This window comes from Corvus cornix, chromosome 10 (genome assembly GCF_000738735.6).
Source record: "Corvus cornix cornix isolate S_Up_H32 chromosome 10, ASM73873v5, whole genome shotgun sequence".
Taxonomy (NCBI): Eukaryota; Metazoa; Chordata; class Aves; order Passeriformes; family Corvidae; genus Corvus; species Corvus cornix.
Window position 1 is genome coordinate 16,042,310 of NC_046340.1, and position 21,982 is coordinate 16,064,291.

At 42.1% G+C, this 21,982-nt stretch overlaps 1 protein-coding gene and 1 long non-coding RNA gene across 6 annotated transcripts in view; both read right to left on the minus strand.

The window, feature by feature from the left end:
* Positions 1-21,982, minus strand: part of RORA (RAR related orphan receptor A) — a 357,627-nt gene that overhangs the window by 50,324 nt on the left and 285,321 nt on the right. Inside the window, exons 1-2 of one of the 5 annotated variants that reach the window (XM_039557804.1) lie at positions 21,763-21,977; positions 21,068-21,161 (exon numbers count right to left, since the gene is read on the minus strand). The exons of 3 other annotated variants lie outside the window; for them this stretch is intronic. In XM_039557804.1, coding sequence (XP_039413738.1) covers positions 21,068-21,089 — 22 coding nt within the window. In that variant the 5' untranslated portion in view covers positions 21,090-21,161; positions 21,763-21,977. Of the gene's footprint in view, positions 1-21,067; positions 21,162-21,762; positions 21,978-21,982 lie in introns of those variants that run through there. One more of the 5 variants, XM_039557803.1, reaches the window with a different exon arrangement.
* Positions 3,194-5,692, minus strand: LOC109143438. The gene is made up of 2 exons (XR_002043614.2): positions 5,451-5,692; positions 3,194-3,747 (listed from the first exon to the last, which is right to left on the minus strand). It is a non-coding gene; the product is annotated as an uncharacterized LOC109143438 (long non-coding RNA).

The window sequence follows — 21,982 nt, forward strand, 5'->3', positions numbered from 1 at the left end:
TCAAACTGGAAGAGGAAGGTTTAGATGGGATATATGGAAGAAGTTGTTCCCTGTGAGGGTGGTGAGGCCCTGGCACAGATTGCCCAGGGAAGCTGTGGATGCTCCTGGATCCCTGAAGTGTCCAAAGCCAGACTGGATGGGGCTCTGAGCAAGCTAAGATAGTGGAAGGTCTCCCTGCCCATGACAGGGGGTTGGAGCGAGTTGGGTTTTAAGGTGCCTTCCAACCCAGGCCATTCTACGATTCTATGAATGTAAAAGCATTACTGGCCTCCCACAGCAGAACCTTCTGCTTGTATGGGCAGAGAGTTAAGCACCCTGTAAAACATACCCAAGACTCAAATCCTCAGTGTTGCATCTGCTTTTCTTCAATTACTTATTTTCTGAATTTGTGTGGTTAGGCAAGGAAATGTGAATCTCTTGATTCCTGGCTATGACACAGGCTTCTTGTGTGGCCCAAGCCACGTCCCTTAAGCTATGCTTCAGTCCCCTACTTGTGAAACAGGTAAAACACATCCCTCAGTGATGTTTTGTGCATAAATTAACTCATGGAAGCTGGTTTTTCAAAGAGTTCACTAACTAACATTATAGACAACCCTACAGATAAAGAGATTGTCAGAGAGCTCTGTCTGGCAGCCCTGGCCCAGGGAAAAAGCACATTCCAGAAGTGATGATACCTATCTGCATACAATTCCAGAAAACCAAGTTTACTAAGTTGCACCAAGTGGTTTTTTTAAGACTGTGTACTTCTTAGTAATGCAGCATAAGGATTTCATACAAGGCAGGACATCTCCTACATTTAGTTTTACTTGGAATGAAATGCCACCATCACTTTTCAGCACAATTTGTATGCGCTATCTTGACAAACTTTCACCGGAGAAATTCTAAAACATTTAGAAAACATTTAGATTTGGAACAAAGAATTCAATGGTGGAAACCCTGGTTTTCACAAATATACATTTAAAAGTTGCTGGAGGATGTAAAGACCATTCTATAAAAGCCATGTTGATTGTCCTACATTTTCAGATGTAAGCTCAACAGGGAGGGCAGATAATGTATTTTTCTGATCATACAGTGTCAAATGTCTTGCTTGTGCTTAGAGCATAGAATAAAATCCACAAATAACTTAATTTTCTAGTATTCATAAACCAGTACAATATCTAAGTGCAAAACTCGGGTACAAAACAAATTAAGTAAAACACAGTTTTCATCCTAGGATGACCAGAAACAGACTAGAAAGAGGACCAAACATTACTAATCCTTGTTCTGCCTACACTGACTAAAGAGGGTAAAGTGAAAAGGGACTAAACCACAAATTTTAGCTGTTTCTTTCCTTTTCTTTAAATAGTATAGGATGTAACTTGACAGACCCACAGTCTTCAGTATCATGCGATTTACTTAACCTAGAGGTCTAAAACCTTTTAAAATCATGTCATTTTAACAAACACCTTAATTCAAACAGTCAATATTGAAAAACAAACAAGAGAAAGCTTTTACTAAGTCTGCAATTACAGCTTTCAGGAGCCAAAGCAGGAGCTGAAATATGCTTTCGAACAACAGCTGAACTTCTGTCATGAGTTATCACCTAGCCCACACACCAAATACTTCTGGTTTTCTTTGAAACATATGAGCTTACTGATTACAGGAACTAAGTAACAATTACTGCCTTGCTTTTAAAACCATAACCCAGGACTGGAAAACAGATTTGTCACTGTTGCTGTGCACCAGTGAATTCACCTGCTTCATTTCCAGTGTAACAACACGACCATCTCTCTGTAAGGCAAATATCTGAGCACTAAGACCAGTTGATGACAATCCTCAGAACACAGATAACAAACAGTAATTTTTTTAGTTTCTCAGTCAAAACTCAGGTGAACTTCATCTTTGTTTGTCTGGTCTTTGCTTACAAATGATGTAATTAATCCATCAAAAGCTCTGTTGCAACATGAATGACATTCAAAATCAGCATGCACAAATATTGTTATTACATTTATTTAAAAAAATAAATTGCCTATGATTTCATGACCAACTAACTAATCAACACCACCACTTTTCTAAAACACAGACTCAGCTCCACATTGTGCAGTGTTACATAAGGGGGGAGGGCCTGTCTGGTCCTTCACACTTCTGTCCAAGAATGGACAACCCAGAGCTGAAACACGACCAGGGCTTCCCCTTGTGCCTTCACACAGTCCTACAGCTGGAACGTGGCCATCTCCAGGCTCCGGGGGAGTTCCAGCCTGCTTACACCTCAGTCCCATCGAGGGCAGTTTATCATCTTTACACAGAAAAGAACAGAAGGGTTTCCAGAGGAAACAGAGCCACTACAGCACTGCAACTTTCAACTTTTTGGAATCACTTTTTTTAAGGGAGAAGTGCTCCTTGCCCGAACAAACTAGACTTGCCACTGCTAAATTAAAAAATCCATTTTGGGAACATACACTAGTAGGGCACTAAATTAGCACTTAGAACCTCTGAATTCCCCCCAGTGAGGCAACAATACTAACTTTTTAACCCATTCAGCTATTTTGCACTTGTCTCACTGACCTTAATGACAGGGAATTTTTGACCAATATACTTCTACAGTGTGAGTGGAGACAGCAGGAAAGAGCCAGGCAGAATCCAGAATAACAATCAGTCACAATCCAGAATAACAGGGCAGACACTCCTCTTACATGTGTGGCTCCCAGAGTGAAAGGGGTTGAAAAACATGCATTATCAACTGGGCTGCAATTTGCATCTCTGCCCTTAAAATTTAAAGCCTTCCCCAAACTGAAGAGAGCAGTTTGAGCCCCTGCAAACAAAGGATTACCAGCCCCTTATCTATGCCAGCGATCCTTTGAAATTAGGTGTTACTCAAGAACAGCAGTGGGAAGGTACAGGCCTTGCCACTCCTAGGTGGTACCTGTCTTAAATACATTCCCGCGGTTTTTCACCTTGCCAGGGAAAGGAAAAAAAACCCAAGACGAGCCAAGCCAGGCCAGCAGTGGTTCTCTGAGAAAGCTGGGAAAAAGCAGTTGTGGCTCCCACCCTCTGGTGCCAGGCAATGACCCTCCCCTTGCAGAGCCTCCCCTCACGCCAACACACAAAACCTGTGGTGGCCCTGCAGTGCAGGGAGCCAGCCCGGGAGGGGAGGGCTGGCAGAAGCTCTCCAGAGAGGTAGGAACGATCAAGGAATAGGCAGTGACTCACTGTGTGATTTATTGCCAGGCACTGTTCCCAAGTGTGTTAATAAAGTTGCAGCCAAACAAATGCACATCCCTTAGGTCTTGTCTTTGTTCCAGCACGGCCAAGACAATTGAGTATTATTTCCAACTAAAACAAGAATGAGATTCTAGACAATATTTCTACCACAATTAATATTTATGTTTCACTGTTCTACTTCACAGCACTGCCAACCCTCGAGTATTTAATAAAAAAAAAGCAAGCACAAAATAAGAAAGAAGCGAGAATACACACAGACACAGAAAGCCGTAAAATTTTTGATGAATATTTTTAGTTGTTCTATTTGGGTTTTAGTTTATTTGGGGTACTTTCAAGTTTCAAAGACAGCAGAGAGAAGCACTCCATAATCACCATGTTCAACTGAAGCAAGACGCCAATACAAAATCAGTTAGCTCAAACAGTCCATGGCAAAGCTCTGTGTGAAGGTCTTCTAGAAACTGAGAAACCAAGGAATGATGAGTTTGAATGATGGGCTTTCCCTGGTATTACCCACAGGTAGTTTCTGAATTGAGTCTGGAGATTCCTCTGTTTAAGAAACCAGATAAACTGCACATTAGATGCATGCAATCACAATATATACACAAGCTATATCCATGATTAAAACCACCAGGAATATTTTCAAACTATAGCTGAGATATAAGCCAGAGCTGGACAAAATCAGAGGAGTGGGGCAGAAGATGGAAACACACTATGAAGTGAGCAATTTAAAAAGGAAAGCATTTTCCAGTATGAATTTTGTTTCTTATGGATGAGTGGAAAATGTATGTTATCATAAGTCAGTAGTTTATCAAGAAACTGCAATGCATTAATGAAAAATCAATTGATCTATGAGACTTTCTGAGATCTAGTGATTTTGTTTTTTAATGATGGGGTGCACGAGTTTTGAGACCACTGTTGTAAGCCACCTGATACACCATAAATAATGGCTCCTGGCTATCAATATCAGCAAACATGCCAGCACTGGGTTCTCCTCTTGAAGATGAAGTTAGCAGGAAGGACACTGGGAGAAGCTCGTTCACCACTGCTGCTTCAGTAGAGCTGAGCAACCACAGTTTTAGATGAAGACCTCATAAACAAAACATTATATGTACTATATGCAGACAAAAAGATTGTCCCTGTTCCAACAATCTTTAATGGAAGTAAAAAACTATCATCTTTTGCATTTTCCTTGCTTCCTACTATTTAGTTCCAGAACTTGTTGATCAGCTCACTCCACTATAACTCTGGTTTTGTGTACCTCATATGTGATTTAGGTGATGTTTGCTGTGTTTTGTAAAATGACTTGTTTAAGAGTAACTCCAGACAGCTTTCTTGTTTCATGCTAGTTCATCTTAAATTTACTGGGCAGTCTACAAGCAAGGCAGAGCTTTCATTGACACGTTCCTAAAATCAAGCTTGTGGTCAGCTTCTGGTTAATCACGCTGGTAACCAGAAAAGTTTATGTACGTTTAGGGAGCTCATGATGAACAATTAAAATGCTTCAGATACTGCAGCAGCTCAGCAGGTTAATTCCACATCTCTTTCCTCCAACATAGCAAATCTGAGAGCATCAGTTTCTCAAGTAAAACAACAAACAAGAACAACTGAAGTTTCCTGAGGGTGCCAATGACATCTGGGGGTACCCCGGCACAGAGTGCCACAAGATGCTAATGAAGTCAGAAATGTTTTGGGGGTGGCAGGCAGGAAGCATAGCTTTAAGAGACCAGATGTGAATTTTGGTAGATGGAAAGACAATTAAAAGTGCAGATGGAGAGACAGTTTTGCCCAGTTGTCACGACCCTCTGGTGTTCTTGGAAATATTCCATAAGGCTTCTAAAGGACCCAAGGTCCCTTGAAACACCGAGCATGCAGTGTTAAAAAGGTAAAGCACAGAGATGTCCCAGAGAGCTCTTTCACTCTCACCCTGATCTGAAACAACTGGTTACAAAGGGCCTAAAATGCACAGTCGTGTTGTTACCTCTCACTACACTGATAAAGAGATTAAATAAGGCACTGGCAGTTTGCTTTCAAAAGAGAGTGAAAGAAGAACACAAAGTGATTTAGAGATGAAGAACGTTAACATGAAGGAGAAGAAATGAAAGTAATGAAATGAAAGAAAAGAGAAACTAGACAGCAAAGGAAAGAGGATCAGGCAATTACACAGCACTTCAGCAAGATGACAGTTCTGCATGCAGCCTATGTGATCCCAGGGCAATGTGAATTCCAAGCAGGAAAATTCTTGCACCCACCTAAGGGAATAGCCAAAATGGAAGGATAAGGATCGAAACGGCAGAAGTACCATGCTCCACCCTAAAAACACACACACACTATTTATTTCCCAATCTGTCTTTGGGAAACCGCAATCAGCAATGCTCAGGTTTATTATGTCTTCTAACTCCTGGAAACACAAAATCTTATTAAAGTGTAACCAGCAGGCTCACACAAATGGCACTAAAATTTTGGTTTGGTTTTTGTTTTGGTTGCAGCTAGATTTCACTTTTGATGATTGGTTAACACTCTATCGTAAGCTTCACACTATATATATTTATATATATATATACACACACACACACTCTATAAGAAGTCAAAGCTGTAAGTTCTCTCTTACATTAAGTTGACTGCAACAAACCACTTTTTCAATTGAACATACATCAGAAGAAATTTACCTTGAAAATTTACCAATCTGACAAGAGCGAATGGATTTACGATGAAAAACCAAGGTTGTTTTTTCCTGCACAAACAACTAGAGTCACTGCATAACCAGATTTTATTGCAAAGACCTTAACATGATAAAAGCAAAAAGCATTAAGTGTATAAATGTCTGTTCAAAATGAATTGTCTTTGCAGTATAGCAATGCATTATCTAGCTTCTGTTCACACTTCTTTGATTAAAACAACACCAACCAACCCAAGAAACCACTCACTCTTCGTAGCTTAAGAGGCCCAAAGCCTCTTCACAAAACAATTCTGTTGTCACTTTTATATAGGGTTAGTTGATGCCTTCCCCCTCCTTTTTTTCAGTGAGCTAAATATAATTAATGTCTTCAAAATGGAATTAGTTCAACAGCATTTGGCTGAAAGCATTTATATATGAATACAGTTACAAACCATAACTCAAAGGCATATTGAAAGAAATTTACTTCACTGAAAATTCAAATAGCAGCCTTCTTTATAACAGTGGTATTAAAGCTTACACATTAGTACAGTCAACATAAATTCTGATTTTAACAGGCTTGCATAAACATATAAATTCTGGCTCAGTGAGTCTGCTTCGGCTGTCAATACTCTGAAATAGATACAAGCTTTAACAAACCTTTAATTCAAAAGCCCATTACTGTACCAACTGAAATAGAAAGACTTGAGTATCAAAGAGGAGTTCTTCCCCACTTTCATGGTATTGCTTCTGTAAGACATCAATTGATCTACAGCCCTTGAAAGAAAACAACTCGCTTCCCTCTCCTGGATAAAAGTCAGTGCAGTTTTTTCATCCATCACAGTGTAACAGCATCAAAATACACCTTCTGCATCTGCTTAAAACAAGGAAAAAAAACACCCTGCAAATCACAAAGCCAATCCATGACATATCAATTTACTTCTTCTGACAGATTCACTTCACAAAAAAAAAATGTTTTCATTAAAAAAAACTAAATGAAGTTTAAAGCAGTCAGTAAGAGAGAAATGAGGAAAAAGAGAAGGAAGAATTTATACATATCTACATATTGCTAATGTTACTCTGAGGTGCTCTTCATAAAGAAAACATGGAGAGACTCCTGCATCTAATGTCCTGAGATTTAATAAACTGCCAGACTAACTGTTGGTTACTTAATAACTAATAACATCCACAACATTTAGCAGCGTCTGATAAATTGTGTAACCAACTTAATTTACCCTCACTTGACATTAAAACCAGTTATTGTTAATAAATAATGTCTTTAAACGTTTAGGTGGGTTCTTTAATTCAAATGAAAAATGTATTTGGAACTACTGTGATGGCATTAGTGGGCAGGTAAACAAATACATGCTTATTTTCATTCCCCCAGCACTGCTGGTATTGTCTCTTTCAGAATGCAGTCCTTTGTTTCCTTGTGTCATGCTCTTTTCCCTGAAAAACACCATAGTATTTAAACTCAAAATTTTTTTGTATGGGAATATTTTTTTATTCATTCAGGCCATGCTAAATCCGCTTTGATTAGGTTGTTCAATTATCTGGTATCATAACGAAAAAGATATGATTTCGAGTAACACAAGCACAGCTTCACCAAGAGATCTCATGTCATTACTGGCCCAGGTGAAAGGAGGGAAGAGTTCTTCCAGTGTCACCAGCCAGGTATTGCACAGAAGCAGCTCAGCCTGCATTTGGTGACAGGGACCAGCTGCATGTTTGGTGCACACAGGCAGCTCCACTCATGTGAGGAGAAATACAAACAGGACCTGCTACACCAACCTTGGGGCTGCTTGCTGTGAGTCCAGCCAAAGGACAACTTCTTCCTTTAGACAGTCTTTGGGACAACAAAACACCCTTGAGAGGATAAGTTTGGAATAATTTCTCCCCTTCAACTAACGTGATTTATGAGCGTTCAAATTGCTTGGGACATGGTATTATTTTCAAAAGGAAAAAATGAGTAGGTACTTAAAACTAAATGAATCTCAGGACTACTTTCTACAGACATTGCTTACAATGGGCTTAATTATTTATGGGAAGAAACCATCCCATTGTATATCCGCCTGAATTCTTGAAAAAGAAGAGAAGGGAATAAAAATTAAAATCTTATTTGCAAAGCACCGGATTAGCAGCAAGCAATCTGGGTTTCGTCTCCTTGGATAAATCTCTTAGATAGCTGGATCAAAGTAGTCCTTTGTGAAACAGACACTTTACTGAGATGTTTGGAGACTTGGAACATTTTCCAAAGTGATAACCATTTTGGTATCCAGCTTAAGACAACTTTGAAATAATTTTCTGAAAACTGGAATTAATTATAATTAAATTAATTCTTCTCCCACATTCTATTTGGCGATTATATTTGAAGTTGTGCTATGTAATTTCAATTACTAAGGTGCTTTTACACTGGAAGTAGATAAGAGTCCTCAGAAACTGTAAAACTTCTATGAAAAAACGCTTGGCCAACAAAAACTGACTCCAATTCAGAACTAATGCCTTTGCCAGCTCACAGCAGTGCTTTTCATGTGAGATACACAGCTTCATGCCAGCTTTGGACATGCTCCTAGAACTTTAACTTTAGGCTCCAAAGAAACAAGTTGGACATCTGTGCATGTCGCCCATTCAGGATATTCATTCACATGTAAAGAGATCCCACCCTCTGCTAATACAAAATTTGAACTTAGCAGAGTTACCCCATCGCTAATGCTGTGGCAACAGCCCAAGAAAAGAAGTTAAGCTACACAACCCCACACTATTTTTGCTGGCACCTCCCTAAGAAATTTTTCAATTCAATTCAATGAGGGGAAAGAGAAACGTATTGAAGGATTTCATTTTGGGATTTTGATTTTATGAGCTGCTGGCAACTGTGCCTGAGCAAGCACGTACACACGCTCTGTGAAATAAACTGTTAACCGGACACTCTGGGTATTCTGAAGGTGGGAAGAAGTCTCAAAAAGTTCATTGTTGACGTGCTTTGTTTTTTGTTGGATTTTTTTTTTTGGTAATTCAAAAGTGAACTTTTTCAAAAGTTCCTTCAATTTAACATATAAATTGAATTAATTTGATTTGTCTTTCTAAAATGTAAAGCTCTTGTCTTGCCCAAACACAGTCTGTCCCAGCCAGCAGGTCAGGACTTGACACATTCGAGTGAGGAAAGCTCCACCTTCTTTTAACAGCACGGCACAAACACGTCGGCAGTTCACTCCTCAGAGCAAGGTACTTGCACAGCCACTATATTTACTTGAGAACAGTGGTCACTATTTACAACCAATTATTATCATTTCCTGAGAAAAGGCTTGACTTCAGCATGCAGCGCATGCTCAACTCTCCCCAGCACCCCTGCGTGCAGAATGAGCAGCCATTGCTGTCAGAAGGTCTCCAGCATGTCACAAGATCCAGGGAAGCCACTTAGTTGGTAAAGATCTTCAAGCACAGCCCATTTCTCCCTATCAGCAACACAACAGACACAGAAATGGGCCTCCTTAAAAACATCTGCGTTACACTTTTCTCCAAACAGAGAAACAGGAATCAATCTTTCCTGTAATGTCTTCCTCAAATTGCCAAAAATGTCCATTTCTGAAGGGGCAAAAGCTCATGGCAACAGCTTTATCTTCCTCCCTGGCCACAGGGCCTTGTCATGGTACACGGACCGTCCCAAAATGGAATTTCTTCTCCAGGTGACGCCACTGCAGTGGGGTAGGGATTGGTTTTAAACATATTTCTGGAAGAATAATTCATGCATGTTGTCATCACAGCCACCCTAATATCTACGTACACAACTGCTGCACAGCCTCTTTACAGTAACTTTACAGAAGATCCTGACTTTTCCAAAGAGATAATTACAGACTGCTTGTTGACAATTACTTCCGGTCTCAAAGCAAACAAAACAAACAATGGCCCAAATCAGTGATCCATGTGATATCTTAGGCAACAACTTAATTATCAGAATGAATGTATTTAAAGCACAGCATTAACAAAACGAACATTCTAACAACACTTTGCCTGACACTGTTTCACAAATGTAAGAATATAGTCTAGGGAACTATCAGAACATCAACTTGAAGGTAGTACAAAATACTGTGACCAGTAATGGCAAAGGAAGTGCTAAGCACAAGCCTGAGCCTTCCTTCACAGATCCCCCTGCCCTGGCCTTTTGGAGAGTTTTCTGTCCTTCCACCAAATGCAAATGCTTGTCTCTCCTGAGGTGCTCAAATTGTTATTTTCAAGCCTTGATGTCTTAACACAATTCCCAGCAGTTCTTCTTAGCCTTTTACATTCTGACTTCTGTTTACTGATGCACTCTTTCTCCAAGTGTAGTAGCACATCAATTAATTATACAGTAGCCTGCCTAATCAGGTTTCCCCAGGGTTTTTAACAGAAACCCTTTGTATTTCTTAATGATTCCACGAGATTGTAACTATTTTTAGTTCTGCAGTAAAAGAAACGAGTCTGCTGACAATACTATCTCCTAAAAGGTGGAACTGCTATTAAAACCGTTGATCCAAGCACACTTGAACTTTGGAGAATTCAGATTTAGTCTGGATTTTATGATTAACGTTTCTGTGTATCACATAAACAGTCACCACATACAGAGATACAAATTAAGTAGAAAGACTAGAACTGAAGAACAGATGTGACCTACTTAACATTTTAATATTAAAACAGAGACATTCAAATTAATAGCAAAGTCTCCACTGCCTTCAGTACGATTCACCAATTGGTCACTGACAGTCCAACGATTTCCTTGACCAACTTCCCATGACCTGTGTGAAAGGACGTGCTCTACATACCCAAGAACACTTTTCTTTAATTCTATGGCAGACATCCAGAACCTTTCTAATTTAAGGGGGAATTCAAGATTAAGAAAAAACAACAAAACCCCACCAAACTACTTAAGACACAAATCAGTAGAAATACATCCAGCTTTCACATTACAAAAGCTCAGAAAAGCAGTAAAAAACAGGTGGAGGACTTTTCCTGCGCCAGACCTGGTCACATTTTTGGCTGAACTGCGTCTTGTGCTAAGAAAGGCCATAACTAAAAACATTAAGTAGACAGCTGCCTTACTACAAAAGAGTTGTTCTCATGGATCATAGAAGAGTTGATGTTGGAAGGCATCTCTGGAGATTGCTTGATGGAGCCCCTGCTCAAAGCAGGGTCAAATAAGGCTCAGGGTTGTGTCCAGTTGAGGTTTGAGTATATCCAAGAAAGGAGTCTCCACAACGTCTTCAGACAACATGATACAGTACCTGACCACTGGCATAACAACAAATAAATGAAAAAGCAGACCTTTCCCTTTCATCTAAGCATCTGAGACCCCCTTTGCCCACCCTCCCCCCAGTGATACGGCACTGCTGCAGACACAGCTCCCATCTGTCACCCAGGCTGACACACCTGAGTCACACGGAGACACAAACAGCAGTGCTGACATCAGGTAAGCTCCGACGCTCTTAGCGAGCGCATTGGCACGAGCGGATTCTGAGACACTGCTGCTATTCCCCAAATCAGAAATGAAGATGTGCCAGAGATCATTTCCACGTTATGAAAGCAGCTCTTTACAGCATTCCGCGGGGACCTGTCTGCAAGGATGAACTGTATCTCTGTACAGTTCCTTTTGTCCTGTATTTGTTCTTTGATGTACAAATACGCCACAGACTAAGCGGTGATCTCTTTGATGTTGAACTTTTATACTTTATTGCAACTAGCACACTTACAAGAGGAGCTGCCAGTCATTTTTCCTTCTAAACATTCAAATTTCACGAGGCATTTGCTTTATGAGTCAGATTTCTTAGTAACTTGTTTTCGGAATTTCCACAGGAACTGTGCTACTCTTCTGGACTGATAACTTGTTTAAAAATCAAGACCTAATCAGGTTTTTCAGGTATTACAAATTAATACAAGCATTGGCTAATAAATCTGAGTATATTTAACATAAGGTATAATTAGCTAGTCAAGTATGTATTTCCTCACTCTCTTTTAGGTAATTCTGGATAGTGCTTGGACTCCAGCAGTGACCAGATGTAGCTGCACGGGGAACAGGACAAACCAAGGCATGCACGTAGTGGTACCTTTCTGGCTACTCTGCCAGGCTCCAGTGCTTTACAGTTCAGGCACTTCGAGAGCCAGAAGCAGCCTCTGCAGTACAGTTTTTCATAATGCAGTGTGTATACATCGAATTTTAGGCTGACAATACCATGGCAGATTAAATTACAAAGTTAGTTACTTCTGCGACAAAACAGTAATCAACACTGGCAGAAATAACATGTTATGAAGTGCAAATTTACCACCACTAAATGCTACAGCTTTCAGTGAGACATAAAAAAGCATTTCCATTCTGAAGCATTTTTGTGAGGGCTTTTAAATAAATCCTATGAGCTGAAATTCTTTGGAGTGAGATTTTGGTATTCACAAGGTCTCTGCTTTAGAGTGACCTTTACATTTGGCTATTTTTCCCTTCTGTAAGTATAAACACTGTGGTTGAGAGGGAAAACATCAGAAGAAAATTAGAGTATTTTGGAACAGTGACAGCAAGGAGGGAACATTTCCCCATACTGAGCTCTAGGTTTCCACAACAAAAATTAGTACTGCTACTGATGCTCCTCTCCAAGCCAAGTAGTTTAAAGGTGTATTGTCAGTGTGCTGGCCAGAGAAATGCACCATGCTGAACATTTGCATCTCAAGTTATCATTTTAAAGCGAGTAAACCATACAATAATTTTTAGATGGTTCTAGTAAGTGAGAAAAATTATTTGAAATTAAACAAATCTGTTAAAGATTCTGATTCCTCTTTTTCCAAAACATTTCGCCGCTCAGAAAGGAAAAGTGTTGTTAAGAGCTAGTGAGGTGTATGTAAAGGAGGGAGCACTCCAGCACCCGTGATGCCAAGCAGCCAGGAGCTGCACTCCACCTTTCTGGCTGAGAAATGCAAAGTTAATCCCAGAAATACCAGCAGATTTTTAAGAAATCTGGACAGAGCTAGCCATAGCAACACTGGAAACACCACATTTTCAGGGCCTTTTTCAGGTCCAGGCAGAAGTTACTTCTCAGTGCTCACCCAGATTCTATCATGTGCAGTAGAACAACCCACCAAGAAAAATACAAGGGTGAAACATCGCTCCTGTTACAAGAGGCTTCACACAGACTGTCCATGGAAGCATCCCATGCAGGAGGCAGGAGAGAGAATTTTGATCCTCCTTGAAGAGAACAATAGGAAAATCAATTCCTTAATTTAGCTCCCCGAGCTGGCCCCACTCCAGCCCCCAGTGCCAGCCCTGAGCCAGAGCCATGCCACGGGCGCTGCCAGCCGCGGCTGCTCCCCTGCTATCGCCGCCGAGCATCTGGGAGTCAGCAATGCCCTGGGCCTGTTTTCCTCAGCCATTTAGAAGGCGCCTATGTATATGAGGTTTCTCAAATGAAACATCTCTGTCTCTTTAATTAACCTGTCTGGCTTTTTTATTATCTGTTGATACAAGAATCTATCCAGCAGTTACAAACATCTTTATGCACTCATATTTTAAGGAAATACTTCTTTTAATTCAATAAGGTACCCACTGTACAAGAAAAACTCTCCCCAAAACTTAACACAATGCATCTCTGTCAATCTAACAACTGCAGGGTGTGTCCCTTTGACAGAAAACAAAGCTGAGTGTGAGCTCAGCTCCTCCAGACAGTCACAATCAATCTGCCCCTCTCCTCATGGCAGAAGGTGCCCCTGCAGCAATAGTGGCAAACACAGCTCTCTAACCCTGGAGAGCTCCAGCCTGATGTCTCCAACCAGTACTGGATGGTGGCTTCACTTACATTTATGTGCTCCAAAACCGGTAACACAACATCCATCGTACGACCAATTCTACAGGACTCTAAAAAGAGGTAGTCCAAGGAGAGGAAAAAGCAGGGGCACTCTACAGCAAGCAGTTTTCTGCAGTGCACAAGATGGGTTAATTAATTCCCAAATTGACCAAGGAATAACTACAAATTCACTAGAAAATGTGTGTTTTCTCACAATAGCTGCTCTGACAAATCAAACACAGACAAAGATGAGCTAATTAATTAAGCCAAATGGAAAAATGCACCCATTATGAGAAGCATTACAGCTGATACAGGAGGAGAGCAGCTACTGCTGCTCCTGTTAAGTAGTACAGCAATTTATACTGTTCAAATTTTCGCCAGAACTGAAGTATGCAAATATCTATGTACAAAAAGGAAACTCCAAATGTTCTGATGACCAGGGATCATTTTTTACTGGCTTTCTACACTACCTAGACTAGAGGCTCCAGGCAGAGAGCACCTGGGGCTTAGAGAGAATTTAACCTCCTTTTGGGGTGAGAAGAAGATAAATGACACTTTGAATCATGTCCCATTAGGCACAGGGCCAAGCAGAGGAGGCTGGACAAGTGTGCTTCTCTCTTCAGAACTAGGAGTGAGGTAAACAGCAGCTTATGTAAGTTTTAGGCACACTTAACCCATGGCACAGTATCAGCTCTTAAGATCCCTGGCAGTCTCACAAGAGGTGTGAATTAAGTGCCACATGAAATAGGAGCTTGATTTCTAATTGGATCATGTAAATTGTACAAGGCATTAAACAGCAAACGATACTTGGATGAAGGGAGAAAATTGCTGAGCCAATCAAATATCAGCTCTCAGTATCTGCAAGAGCTGGAAGAAGCCATTGCCATAATGTATCACTCCCCATTTCATGCTGTTTAACAAAATTACAGCAAGAATAGCAAAGACTTTAAGACTTCTAGAACACCAAACAAAGAGTACACTGCAGAAGACAGCATGTGCAAATGGTGACAGGACCTCTTCTCTTTTTTGGTTGAGAGTGCAGAAAGTATTGTGCACATACCAGGTGTGAGCAGAGGTGGCACGAGGCCCAAGCACACGGCTCAGGGCAGGGCGCCTGCAGTGCCTCTGACCAGCACCACCTAGAGCCAGTGAAAAGCAAGGCTGGTGTGCAGGAACACGACCCCTGCTTCTCTGTCCCACCAGTCAGAACTCCAGCTTGTGGTCCCTTCAGTTTGAAGGAACACTCTGACAAACCCTTTGTCACAGTGTATCCGTCTACGTAAAGATTTAATGTCACTTTTCCATCCCTTTGTTTGAGAATGATCAACTTCTTCTAAAGTACAGTCATGCAGCTGGTTTTATGAAGCACCATGTCCCACGATTCAGAGGCAATAAACAGCACAGTATTTCAAAGAACACAAACAGTACACAATAATTACATGGCTCTGATACCCTGTAAGTATGCTGACTATTCTATTTGCATTGTTCAGAAGTGAAGAGGTTAGACTTATTTACATCCAAGCAGCTTTAATTAAGCTTTGAGATAAATGCTCTTAAAATGAAAGCTGGGATGATTATACCTCTCTCCACATTGATTTTAGCCTAGATGGCTACGTATGCAGCATGACAAAAGGCCCAAAGGCTGGAATCACACAAACAGGAGAGCTACAAGCGTCGAGTCCTGCACCTCTCTCCATCATATAGGAAAGAAAGCAAAAAATGCAGTGAAATTGTGACCTTACTGAAGTTGACTGCTTAAGTGTGGTGGAGCTGGGCCACAGGTGCAAGGGCAGCAGCAGTGGGAGCTGCTGACCCCTGCCAGTCCCCACTGAGATGAAGTGCTCCAGCTGCACTCACTAACAGCAGCAAGGACATGGGCTACACTCGACCCCAACAGTGCTGGGCAACCCCAGACTCCTCTGGAGAGAATCGTGCACTTCGGGAGCTTTGTATGTCAGAGGCTCACATTAGGCTGCAGCCAGAGAGTGTGGGGAGCATTACCCATCGCAGAGACTGCAACTCCATGGGCAGACCAGCTCCGTGGTCCTGAGTGACAGCACACAGGCACCAAGTGAGGGGTGGGAGAACCCAAGAGAGATGTCCCAACTGGCATGACACAGGACTCAGACGTCCCTGCATATCAATTTGCTCCTGTCAACATGCCTGCTTCATCTTCCCCTGGCACCAAAAAGGAAAAGGGAAGCAAACGCTGATTTAAATACATTTTTCACAAAAGTGGGAATCTGTGGTAACCTGCGCAGGCAGACAGGCTCAGTGGTGGTACCTCAGGGGGCTTCCTCCAGTGCACGGAGCTCTCCAAGGCTGACAGCAAGCTCCCTGCTGCAGCTAACCCCCACTGTGGAGAGGGGAACAGCACGACACCCCGTGAGTCACTGCCGCCCTGAGTCACTCCCTCGTGTTCTCAACAGAAGGTGCAGGCAACTGGGAAGCAGCCTGAAACTGCACCGAGCTTGCCAACCTGTATTTTGCAGAACTTCTCAGCCTATATGCCTCCAGCAAGAAAAGTGAAGGGAAAAAAAAAAACAAAAAAAGAAAAAACAACCCACCAAAAAAACTGGGCAAGCTAAAGACTTTGTTCAGCAGAGGAAGGTTACAGGATGAAGCATAAGGAGAAAGTCCATCTCCCAGACCCCCTAAAACAGCTTTCTGCTTCAACTTTCCAGTCAGTGCCTTTTTGTTTTTATCCAACAAGCAGAGGTCTGCACTGTGCAGAGTCACCTTTTTTCACATAACTTAGTTATTCTTGGAGGACAGAATGCTCCCCTCCCCTGCTAATGTTTATTGCAAAAAGGAGAAAGAACCCTGATCTTCAAAAAGGAAGAAGACAGTTTCTGTACCATTAGTTATGTGCATATCCCTTAGATATCAGTCCTCAAGGAAAAGACAAACCACAAAAGGAGAGAACTACTGCTTGCTTGATCTCAGGAGTTATCAGCTGTAATTGCAAATTACAGCTCACAGATAAATACAAGAAAGGTGAATACTTTTTTCTTTCATTGTGAATAAAATACCCCAGAAAAACATTCTAAAATGTATCAAGTCTGACTGTAATAACATTCTTGCCATATGCAGTTATTTTGCACACTACAAAAACTTATCTCCTGGGAATGCAAAGCAAAACAAAAGAACATGCTGCATCTCAACTTCCTCCAACACTAGACAGAGAATTGCAAAGTATCTACTCAGGAGAGACACAAAGATTTGCCAATTTTGATTTAGTACATATAGTTTAGAATATACCAATTTAGAACTCTGTTGTGTAGTCAAGATGAAATACCAACAACCCTGGTAGTAATTACTACATGATAGTGATCATTTTTACACTGTACTGTAGGCAAGAGAAGCAAGAAAAAAGATTTAAAACCCCTTAAGGTTAAAACTGAGTGCTACATCATCCTAGAAAAAAACCTCCAAACATGCTAGGTTCTCTATAATGGGGAATGAGTAAAGAAATCAGTCTCTTTCACACAGTGGGGAAGTACTTGATACCAAGAAGACTCAGTTCTTTCACTGATGTCTCTAGACACTACTCCCCAAGCTAAAAAATGCCAATACAGGCATTCAGCTCCCCCCTGCAGAGCCAGGCTGCAGAGCTGCAGGCCCTTCCCCTGCACCAAGTGAACCAGCTGCCATCTCCCCCTGACCCCCTGCATCAGCTCACTGAATAAAGCATGAGGACATTTCATATCAGTGCAGAGCCCACACCCCAAACACCAGCAGTGCTCAAATACCCTCCTCTGCAACCTCATCCCAGGATTAATTTTGTTTTGTTTCATTAAAAAAAAGGGTAGAGAAGTCCCGGAGTTGTGTCTGTAGACCGCTTGAGTTTTGCCCCAATTATTCAGAATGATCCTAGAAAAATTATTTTTAAGACCGCATTACCAGCCGGTGGGGACAGGCCCACCATTTTAGCTAGGCAAGAGCTGCACACAAGTTTAAAGAGTCTGATCTAGTGAGATGTTCAGCACCCACAGTTTTTGCTGACTTAAACAGGACAGAATCTCCTTACTTGAAAGGAGTGTCCCCAACTGAGACTTGTACAGAGCATGCAACTGCCTTTGATTTTCACAGAGTGAGGCATAAAGACAGATTTCCTCTTTTACTTTTAAATCTCGAGAGTCTTTCAAAGAGCCTAAAAAGTACATTTCAGCAATAAACCTCAAACCAATCTTATCCTGCGAATGTAATGCAACAAATGTTTTAGGTACAAGCAAGTCATTCAGATCAGTCGTATGAAATTAAAGCAGCAAGAAAACAGCCTGTCAGCTAGCAATTCCAAAGGCCAGATTCTGTTAATATTTAGTCAACAGGAGTTCTGTACTGGGGTATTTGCTAATATGGATTTAACTTTCAATAGTGCCACAGTGAAGGTAAATTTAAACACGCTTCAATTTGCAAAGCAACCTTTTTTTTTTTTTAAACCTATAGCAAGATATTTTTCCACAGGCATTTGTATACTGGCGAAAAACACTGAGTAATTACCAACATGCTGGCAGCAGGCTGGTGCCAGGATACATGACAAAAAACACATCAAAAGGTCAGGCTTGACAGACTGGGAAAAGCTCACCCGCATGAAGCAGCAGCGCGTGAATCCCTGCCCGGCCCCGGAGCAGCCTGGCTCTGCCGGCTCCGGAGCACGGGGGTCACTACAAGGAAAGCACCTGGGGCAGTGGGACAGCGGCAGCAAGGGAAATCCTGTCTTCTGCCCAGCTGCAGCTCGGCTTCTCTGGAAAAATGCAGCAGATTCCAAAAATCCTGTGCACTAATCAGGAAACCAGTGGAGTCTTTTTCCTTAAACAGGTATTTTTTAATGACTGAATTTTCACTTGGAGACACTGTCAGTAGAAAAGCTAGTTGTATTTCCAGTGACCCCAGCACAGACCCCCAAAGCAAAACAAATTTCCTTACAACCTAGGAACAACAGATTGCACTCATCTGGTCCATTTTCCAAAAAACAACAACAGACTGAACTTTACGTTCACACAGCAGTAGTCAGGATTAGTACCTCAAATGCCACCTTAACAATAAATACACCAGGGTTGAAATAGCTTAGAAAATTTACATCAGCCTTCCCACCAATCTCTATTTAGGATATATGAAAGATAATGCAACTATTGCCAGGTTCCTGTCCATACTTTATAACTCATCAGTGGACTGAGCCCTTCTGTCCAGGCCTGACGATAGTACGAAACAAGTGCTTGAGCTCTCTGCAGCACTGGGCCTGACTGACCGACCTCTCTACAAAGCAGGGACCAGAACATGGTACAATCCCACACTGAGGAAACGATCTCCCTGTGTCTTGGGCTCACCTCTGGTTCTGTACTGGCCTGACAAATGAATCCCTAGTTCTACTTCAGCGCAGTGTATTTGCTCATCAATTCAGCACTTAGCACTATTCTCCTTGAAGTCACCCCTGACGCTCCTGCCAGGGAAGACTCTCTCTGGAATAAGATCTGTACCAGTGACTACGCCGGCAGAATGATCGGATTTCTTTGCAAACTTCACCAGTGAGCACGTAAAGTTGCCGTCTCCCTTAGAAAGCGTCAGCTGGCTAGCTGACTTGCCCGTGTTACAGACTAAGAATGCAAGGCTTCCTGGATCCTCTACAGATTCACAGCAGTTGATATATAATTTTTAAAAGCCCATCAACACAGAAAATACTTCTTCAGTCATTAAGAACTTTGATGCTTCACCTCTGCCTGTTTTCTTAGAAATCAGTTGGAAAAAAATCCTCTTTACGCTCTGTCTGAAATGAGAAAGTTTCATTTCCTAACACACAGCCTGTCTCAAAAACGTGCCCAGGCTCTTCCCATGACTGGTCTGTACCCAGCACTTTAAGTGCACGAATGCAGCTCTCTCCATGTGTGACAGCTGACCCATCTTTACCCTCCCAAACCTGGACACAGGCTGAGTGCTTTTCAAAATTAAAGAGAATGTGTTTGCCAGAACATTATGTTGCAAGAAAAATAAAACAGCTCACAAATTAACTTCACATGTTATCAGTCTGGGCTACCTAAATAGCAATAGGAAAGGGATTAATACTCCCTATTTTCACTTAAAAACGAAAATAAAACCCAATGTAAAAATCCCATATTCTCTTGAAGACCACAATTTTTTGCACTTTACCTTCAGAACTGTAAAAGATTAGAACTGCCAAAAGACGCCACCACAGAAGAGAGAATAAACAAGACACCCAATTCACCTACAGATTTTGCGTTTTTCCCTTGTACTTTTGAGCTTAAATAAACTGCATTCCCTATTCTACTGGTTTACTTCTTTCAAATCACAATATTGGACTGTGGATCTATTATTTCATAGCAGTCAGAGGCCCTTTTAAGACAAATGACAACACATTTCCTCCAGCTGAACCCTGTCCAGCAAATTAGAGAAAGGATAAGAAACCAAGGAAGTTTCTCAATGCACTAGAAAACTAAATACTATGAAACATGAATTAAATGTACTATAGAAGTAGTCTGTAAAAAGTACAAAGACCTAAGCATTTCCATAATAAAGCCACTAGGAATTACACTTTAAAATCCAAAAGCTAGGCTCCGCCAAGATTTTACATCAGTGTGGAAAGTGGTTTAAATAAAATTCCCAAGAGAATAACTACTGCTATAAATCATCTGCCTGCTCTTTCACAACACACCTTAAATCTCTGTCCAGAAGCATATAACATACTCACACCCTCCAATTTTTTGTGTGTGTGTACTTTCCTCCTTTTTTAAAAATTTGTTTATTTAATTTCACGGTTCTAACAGGCTTATGAGGGATATGCTGAAAAACTGTTATCAGAATATGTAGAATTCTAAAGGACTGCTAAAATATCCATGTAGTTTGCACTTAAAAAAATGCACTTCCTTTTGTTAGAGACGCAAGTATTTGAATCAAACCAATTACATTTTCTTGCCAAATATATTCAGCACGGCTAATGATTAATGAATATAGTGCTTTTCTTTTTATTCACATAGGCTTCTCTCCAAGAAGAAAAGGAAACCTAGTAATTGAAAATTACCGTCCTTAAACACTATGCTGCTTTTGGTGTGCATTACCTAATGCCTTGCAACGTGGAAAAAAAAGGAAAGAGTCTCTAGCCGAAGCAGGACTCAATATTCTTTTTCCAAGTAATTAGATTTTTTTTAAAAAGAAATTTCGCCTAAAACTCAATTTAAACAGCACACATTTAGTATTTTAGTGAGGGCATCAAATTCAAATGCCAACACTTAGAGACTTTAGATTGCTGTGAAAAAATATTGCATGTAAGCCGGATGGTTATTTGGTTTAGATTTTTTTTTCTGTATTTTAAAAACCCCCAAACCTATAACTTTAAAAATACTGCAGTGCAAAGCTCTACTGTGGACCTAATTTTATTAGGAAACAGGGCAGACTACAAACGTACCTCTAAACTTTTGGTATCTCATCAAAAACTTCGTTTGACTGTCCTCAGTCTGACACTGCCCTCATTAAGGATTCGAATCCGCAAGCAGAGAAAACTCCAGGTTTAGGAAAAAAAAAAAATCACTAAGTAACTCTGGTCTTTCCTTTTATTCCAAAGCTTTTGAAAGATGAGCAGCTGTCTGAAGACGGCATTTTAGCCCCATCAGCTACCCAGAGGATGCTGCACGTCCTTTCCCCTTTCCTAGAGACAGATTTTACAGACTGCGTTTTCTTCATGGGTTTGTAGAAAGCTCAAGAACATCTCGTCTCCGCTCAGAGCGACTCCAGCCACGGCACCGCAGCCTCTGCCTGCCCAGCGCCGTGCTGGCACATCGGCTCTCCCCCTCTAACTTGCAGGCACCGCTGTAAAGTGCAGCGGCTCCGCGGCGCTGCCGCTGCGCTCCCGCCGGCACCGACCCGGGGCTGAGCCGCCCGTGCCCCCGAGCGCTCCCGAGAGGCTCCCGCCGCTCGGGGGCCGCCACCCGGCCGGGGCCGCCGCCCGGCCAGCGCCGCCCCGGCCCGGGGAACGAAATGAGCGGGGCCGGACCCCGAGCGGCGGCTCCGGCGCGGCGAGCGCGGAGGCTACGGAGCGCCGCGACTCCGGCCGGCCCCGCTCATTTCATTCCCCGGGCCGGGCTCGCCCGCGGACGCGCCTACCTTTCATCGCGGCGAGCACAACGCACATCATTTGTCAGCGGCGAACGGCGGGGAGCGGAGCGGAGCGCGGCGGGCAGGAGGCGGGGAGGGGAGGCGGGACGGGCCCTCGGCGTAAAGCACTGCCGCCGCCTCAGCAGCAGCCGCCGCCTGCGAGCGGAGAGCCGCGCCGCGCCGCCATCCCCCGGCCCATATGAGGCTCCATGTGACCCGCTGACACGGA